This window comes from Lutra lutra, chromosome 11, assembly GCF_902655055.1.
Source record: "Lutra lutra chromosome 11, mLutLut1.2, whole genome shotgun sequence".
Taxonomy (NCBI): Eukaryota; Metazoa; Chordata; class Mammalia; order Carnivora; family Mustelidae; genus Lutra; species Lutra lutra.
The window spans coordinates 85,231,349-85,239,102 of record NC_062288.1 but is presented as its reverse complement, the minus strand read 5'-3'; the positions used below and the strand labels follow the sequence as shown (position 1 = coordinate 85,239,102).

The 7,754-nt window shown below is 46.9% G+C and overlaps 1 protein-coding gene across 1 annotated transcript; it reads right to left on the bottom strand.

Moving 5' to 3' along the window:
• Positions 1–384: 384 nt before the first annotated feature.
• On the bottom strand, positions 385–2,382 carry HILPDA (hypoxia inducible lipid droplet associated). The gene is given in 3 exon segments (XM_047696030.1): positions 385–1,077; positions 1,080–1,294; positions 2,173–2,382. Coding segments are annotated over 2 exon segments (189 nt in total). The 5' UTR covers positions 1,231–1,294; positions 2,173–2,382; the 3' UTR covers positions 385–1,039.
• Positions 2,383–7,754: the final 5,372 nt, after the last annotated feature.

Below are 7,754 nucleotides of genomic sequence, written 5' to 3'. Positions count from 1 at the left end.
AAGATTCAGATGCTTAGGGTGGCGCCCAGGTGGCTCAGTGGGTTAAGCCTCTGCCTTGGCTCACGTCATGATCTCAGAGTCCTGGGATCGAGGCCCACATTGGGTTCTCTGCTCAGTGGGGAGCCTGCTTCCCCCTTTCTCTCTGCCTGCCTCTCTACCTACTTGTGACCTCTCTCTCTCAAATAAATAAATAAAATCTTTAAAAAAAAAAAAGATTCAGATGCTTAAACAACTGAGCCACCCTGGTGCCCCTACATTATGTTTTAAACAAAATGTTTTTAAGTACTTTTCTGTTCCTGAGTTTTTAAGATGTCAAACCCCAAATCTAGGAACTAAGATCCTTCCCTACCACTAATTTCAAGGGCAGAGGCCAATGACACATACTAGAAGTATATATTCAATTTTTATTTCATTAGAAAAATTCATTTAAGCCACATGGTGGCCATAACGCAGGCTTTGTCATCCCACTGCCCCCTTCAGACCAATATGCACGCACACATGGTCTGCTGGAGAAAGGACTCTACCATGTGAAACAATGAGAGGTGGACACTATTTCATCATCCCCCTCCCTACAGCCAACCCATACACCACTTCAACTGTCGTCCAGACCCAGACAAGCTCTCATGAAGAGAAGCTGACTACCACATAAACTGACCATAAGACACCCAAGCCCGAAGGAACTCTTGGCCCATGTTGACGAAGCAGAGATGAAGACAACACCATCTCCCAACAGCTGAATATGAAGCACAAGTCCCTAAGAGGCATCAGAGCCCTGCTGCCAAGGACACCAGCGCGTACAGCAGAGCCTGGGGAGGACAGTGAAAAGCATTCCATCGCAGTCACCGGCAACCCACTAACACCTGTGTATTAGACAGGCTCTTCTTCCAGGGCAAGAAGCATCCAGGTGGAGGCCCTTCATGGGCCTGGTAACAGTTCTGGTAACACTGAGGTTCTGAGCTTTCCTGCCCAGGAACTGGACACCTGCCTGGATGTGTTTAGGCCAGTGTTCCAAGGTTACAGCTGGTGGAGAGAGGGCTTATCACACCCTTCTGGATGGATGGTCTGGAACACCCTCGGGGGCTCTGTGCTGGCTGGTTGACCTCTGGTGGTCCAGGAGCTCCCAGGCAAGGGGCTCTGCAGTAATCCCCCCAGGGACTCCATCAGTCTAACGAAGATGGAGAGCAGGGTCAGCACCACACCTAAGAGATAGAGGTTCAGCACAGGCTTCATGGCTGAAAGGACCCCTCTCCTCTGTAGAACAGTGGAGTCTTCACTTCTCGAAGGTCTCTGGATACTAAGGAAAAAGAGGTGAGATTAATCTACAGCCTTTTGGGATATGCATGCTCCTAGTCCTGACTTCTATCTTCCCATGGAACTAAGGGTGAGGCTCAGCCAGTCAGGGAGACAGGGACCAGTAGATGTTCTTCTGCAACAGAACCTCCAAGCATATTTACACTGTAAACTCCATGGCTGCAGAGCTAGTCTTGCTTCTTGGACTAATCCAAGAGCACTCTGTAAAATTTTGACCTCTTCTAAAATAAAACCTTTTACTTTTGCCAGGTGCATCGCACAATCCCCGTGCCACAGTCCAGGGACCAAAAACCTTCCTGAACGGAGTCTTTTTGAGGGGGGAGGTAAGGACATGCCCCTAAGAAAGCAACCTGCTTAGGGCTTCTCCTCACATCTCAGTCAGGTTCCAGCCCATCATAAACTTTTTGATAAAGCCAAAATAATTCTAAGACATTAAAATCTATCAAGTTCACTTATTTAACAAACACACCCTGGATACCTACAAAGTGTTAAGGCACCCAGGAAGGTACGAGGACCGGGGTCCGGTAGACATGAACCTTGCCCTCACGGGGCTTACAATCCGGGCAAGAAATTAGGCAGTCAGACACACAACACGCCAAGTGCTGTGATACAAAGGGTGCTTTGGGACGGCAGGACTGGGACGCCTAACCCAGCACTAGAGAGCATGGGGAGAGCCACAGGAAACATAGGGCCATCCCTGGAAACGGCAGGAGAGGCTGACTCCGGACCCAGAGGGAGACCGAGCGTAAAGGCAGGACCCAGGAGAAGCGGCCCCACCCTGGGAACCCCCAGGCGGCCCGCGGGGCAACGCAGCCTGGGGAAAGGGGGCGGAAAGCTGGGGAAGCCCACACGGCCGCTCACCTCCAGGAGGAATGGCCAGCAGCGGCCCGCTAGCTGAAACAGCGCGTCGTGCAGAAGACCGGAGAAAAGGTAGCTCCCGAAGAGCGCTAAATCACAGCCCAGACGATTCTCTGAACGAAAAGCCGCAGCCGGAGGCAAAGAAGGCCAGAACTACGGTGCCCACGCTGCCCTCTTATATCCCCGACCCGCCCCGTCCTGGAGCCGCGCACGCGCACTCGGGCCGCACGCCCCGGCCCGACGCACGTCCGCGGCCCCGCCCCCACGCGGGGGCGGTCCGACGTCTGGACCCCAGTGCACCGCTGCCAGTCTGACCAGTTTCGGAGAGTAGCCGCCTTGGATCTCTGAGTCACTGTTGTCTGCAATAGGACTAGCGTGTGTGTTAACGCAGACCGCTGTGCCGCAGGAAACGGGAGGGAATCAGCACATTTACTTCCATTCCAAGTGGGTTGGAGACACATCTGAAGTGTCCAAATCCAGAGGTTCTCCCGTCGGAGGAAGGCGGGAACGCAGAGAAGGGCTCCCTCACCAGACGGTCCAACAAAGCACAGATTGCCAGAAGGCATCAGATCCCCACCCATTCCCCCACCCGCAGTATTTAAATTCCCGCGACTGTAGAGCTTTCTCTTTCTGGAAGTACCAAGATTCCGGGCACGCGCCCCGCCCTCCCATTCCAAGTGAGGTTTAATTTGCCATTGATATCACTGGAAGGGCGAGGCCGTTTCACATCCTATTATGTTCTGCTTTCTACGAAAGTTTGTCCTGTGTAAGGTGAACTACTCAGCGGGCACTGGCGTCTGTGCCTGACTGCACGAGGCAGTCACTTTGTACTCACTGGGCCTGTTTTTCTCACCCAAAACGTGGCCACTAGATGTAGTTTTTAAGAGATAATTTCAGGCAGAACCAAAGAGCTAGGACGTGACGATCGAGCTTCATACCTTGACCTGGGGCCTGGGAAGACTTACTTAGCAGCTCGACACGGCCCCCCACCTACCCCCCGCGAATCTAGAGAAATGTAGAGGTTCTGCTGTGAGAGCACCCAATGGCGGATCTCAGGAAATTGAGTCCTTGGGAGACTCTGGGAAGGAACCTCTAAGGCTGTCAGCGGTTTCATAGTTTTCCTCCTGGGGAGGAGGAGGGCACTAGACCAAAGCGCTAGGGCAGGTGACTCTGGGCAGGTCCGCGGCGGTTCCATATGTCAGGGTCAAGTGCCGGGTCTAGATGGGCAAGAACCCGGGAGCTTGCACGGGTTCCGCGATTTTGAAAAAAAAAAAAAAAAAAAAAAAAAAAGGACGGAAGAAGCAGGATGGGAGGAGCCAAATCACAACCGCGACCTTTCCCCTACTTTCTCGGCTCGAGGTCTTGTTTTTCCGGGAAGGGTGGGTGAGGAAAGGAGAAATTGGGGATGGAGACGTGCGGGCAGGCAGGCACTTAAAAACTAACTTTTCTACTTAGCCCGCAGGAATTTTTGGTCTTTCCTTACATTAAAGTTTTGTCTGTTTTTGTGGTGGACTCAGTGACGCTTGCACTGTTGTCAGGAGACACTAGGGCTCTGAAATCACACTGACAGATGTCCCAAGGACCACTACTTGCTAGTTGGGGGCTTTGGGCAGATCCTTTAACCTTCCTGTACCTCGGATTCCTTAGATGTTATATGGAATAGTAAGAGTCCTTAACAGGAAATTAAATGAATTCATCCTTGTAAAGCACAAAGAATGGAGCCTGGCACATAGAAAACATTCCATAAGTGCTAACATTATCTTTATCATTGACTACAAAACTCCCCAAAAGGGGCTTCGTTCATAGTAGCCTATGATTGCCGTGTGAACCCAGGAATTCCACAATAACCCTTTGGGCTCTGCTTACTGTGAGCTCTAAATTACATTCACACAGCCAGAAGGAAGAGATGGGCTCTCCAACAATTCCCTCTCTCCCATAGTCACTGTCATTGCCTAAATGTCATGCCAGCTGAAGTTAACCAGGGTCTGGGTGAATATAGTCCTGTGCTTCCCGTCTATTAAGTACAAAAATTATTGGCTGTCATCTTTGGGTAGGTACTGGGCATATCTAAATCAAGAGTCGTGTCCCATCTCCACCACCTTGGCCAAATTACTTAATCTATTCGAACCTTAGTTTCCTAATCTGTAAAGTGGGGAAAGTAATATACAAGTGAAAACAAGTAAATAAATAGGAGCTGCTCGGTAAGGCGTGGCTATTATTTTACTAAACAGCTTAAAGGCAGTTTTTTTTTGTTTGTTTTTGTTTTTTTTTAAGTAATCCCTGCCCAGTGTGGGACTGGAAAGATTCACATGCTCTGCCAACTGAACTGGCCAGCCCCCCTCTCCCCGCCACCACTCCCCTCCACAAGTCCTTATCCTAAATCAGGTTGTCATCTAGTTGGATAAGTAAGACCTACAAAAGATAACTACCAACCCAAGGCACCTAAGGGTTAGTGGTTAGAAATTAGATTTGGGGGCGCCTGGGTGGCTCAGTGGGTTAAGCCGCTGCCTTCGGCTCAGGTCATGATCTCGGAGTCCTGGGATCGAGTCCCGCATCAGGCTCTCTGCTCAGCAGGGAGCCTGCTTCCTCCTCTCTCTCTGCCTGCCTCTCTGCCTGCTTGTGATCTCTCTCTGTCAAATAAATAAATAAAATCTTTAAAAAAAAAAAAGAAATTAGATTTGAAGGTGAGTCCTGCTCTGTGATTTGCTTGCTATTGTCCTTGGGTTCTGCTTTCCTCAGTTCTTCCTTTAAAAAATGGGAGTAATAATAGTCTAACCTACTAAGACTGTTATGAAGATTAAATAATGGATGCAAAGTGCTTAGCATAGGCTAAGGGCAGAATAAATGATGGTTACTAAATCTAATTAGCTCCTAAGGTAGACCTCTCTGCATGGACTCCAGGACTTCCGGGGGCGGAAGTAGAGGAAGAGAGAGAAGTGGGTGGGAGAGAAATACGAAAGACGAGCATAGCTAGGGTGGCAATGGTCCACATGGGGATCTGGGATTTTAGCATTCATTGTGAGTGAAGGGAAGACTGGGGGCAAAGTAAGCATTCACCAGATAATTGACATGCACCAAGCATTTTGCTAGATACGTTTCATAATATTGTTTAACTGAATTCCCTTAGCAACCCTGTGTGGCAGGAATTAGTGCCTCCCTACTTTGTTAACTGTGATTTTTCCCTTCAGCTAGTCTTTTACTCATCCTTCATATCTCAATTCATTTTTTATTTATTTTTAAAGATTTTTTAAAATTTATTTATTTGACAGACAGAGATAACAAGTAGTCAGAGAGGCAGGCAGAGAGAGAGAGGAGGAAGCAGGCTCCCCACTGAGCAGAGAACCTGATGTGGGGCTTGATCCCAGGACTCTGGCATCATGACCTGAGCCAAAAGCAGAAGCTTTAACCCACTGAGCCACCCAGGCGCCCCTTATTTATTTTATCTTAATTTTTCATATCTCAATTCAAACATGTTTCTTCGGGCGGCCTGGGTGGCTCAGGTGTGTTCTCTCTCTCTCTCTCTTTCACTTACATACTCTCTCTCTCTCTCTCTCTGAAATAAACAGAATATTAAAAAACAACAATAAAAATACAATACAAAACAAAAACATGTTTCCTCTGGGAACTCTTTGCTGACCCTCAGACCCTTGCTACAGGCTATAGCGGCATGATATACATGACACACGTTTCTCTCACTATGTTACTTTACCCTGGATTGTATTAATGTCTGCCTCCCCCTCAAAAGCCTGAAAACATCAGTGAAAAGAGGGTCTAGTCTGATAGTGTCTTCATTTCATCCTAGCACTTAGCACCACATGTCAGGGTCAAGTAGGCTTTCAATAAATATTTGTTGACTGGAGAAATACATGAACAAATGAATATTTTACTCAGCATCTTCAGTGAGTCCCCATTGTTCCACCAAAGAAGAGAAGATAGGACCTCAAGACAAACCCTCTTCAGGGTCTACCTCCTCTTTGGGAACTGCTAATCAAGGAAGGCTCCTTATGAACCATATCCTTAGCCCAAGCCCCTCAAAAAATTGTTTCCATAGTCAGCCCACACAGGAGTACCATACTAAGAAGACAATAGCCTCACGAATTTGATCTTAAGATCCTGGGTCCATTTAAAGGACATGTCCTGGGATGCCTGGGGTGGCTCAGTCATTAAGCATCTGCTTTTGACTCAGGTCATAATCCCAGAGTCCTGGGATCCAGGAGTCTCTTTGGGCTCCCTGCTTAGTGGGGAGTCCACTTCTTCTCACTCTCCCTCTGTGTTCTCCCTCCCTCTCTCTTTCTCTATCAAATAAATAAATAAAATATTTAAACAAAAACAAAAGAACATATATGCCCTTTAACCTAGAATATCACTTCAAGAAATGATCATTACAGAAGAATTACTGCATGTGGAGAATGGATTATCCCAGGCAGTTGCTATAGCACTGATGAAATACAAAAGACCAGGAAAAAACAGAGCCGCTTAGCAGCAGGAGGTGGTGAAGTAAACCACCGACCAGTACTGGGATTTCACATTCATACAGTGGGTTACCATAAAGCCAGCCTAAAGAATAAGCAGTTTTGTACATACTGACATGATCTCCATAATATATTAAGTGGAAAAGCCGAGTGTATAGTGTGTGTATTACATGCTACAGTTTCTGTTAAAATTGACTCCCAAGATAGGATATGGGAAATGAGATACAAATGGGGCTCCTGGGGGACTCCGTTAGTTAAGTGTCCTTTTCTTCATTGGCTCAGGTCATGATCTCAAGGTCTTGAGACTGAGCCCCGTATCGGGCTCCAAGTTCAGCAGGAGATCTGCTTGAGATTCTCCCTCTCCTTCTCTCTCTCTCTCTCTCAAATAAATAAATAAAGTCTTTTAAAAAATGAGATACCACCTCCTATGCACCTCCTGTTGGGAGGTGTTGGGAATGTAAAATGGTTACCTGTTGGGGAAAACAGTTTGACAGTTCCTCAAAAAGTTAAACATAGAGTTGTCATATTATCCGATAATTTCACTCTGAAGTGTATACCCAAGAGAACTGAAGACCTACGTTCACACAAAAACTTACATACAAATATTCATGGCAGCACTGTATATAATGGCCCAAAAAAGGCCCAAAAATGGCCCAAATGTGCATCAACTAATGAATAGGTAAACAAAATGTGGTACAATGGAATATTATTCAAGCATAAAATTTAAGTACTAATACATGCTCTAACCTGGGTGAACCTTGAACACATTATGTTAAGCGAAAGAAGTCAGACACAAAAGGACGCATATTGTATGATTCCATTTATATGAGATTGTTGAGAATAGGCGAATCTATAGAGACAGAAAGTCTGTTATTGGTTGCCAGGGGCTGGAGGGAGGGGGGAATGAGGGGTGATACCAAATGGGTACAGAATTTCTTCCTGGGATGATGAAAATGTTCTAAAATTAGACAATGGTACTGGTTGCACAACTCTGTAAATATACTCTACACCACTGAACTGTACTCTTTATTTTTAAAAAATTTAAAAAGATTTTTATTTATTTATCTGTCAGAGAGAGAGAGAGTAAGCACCCAAGGGGGAACGGCAGGCAGA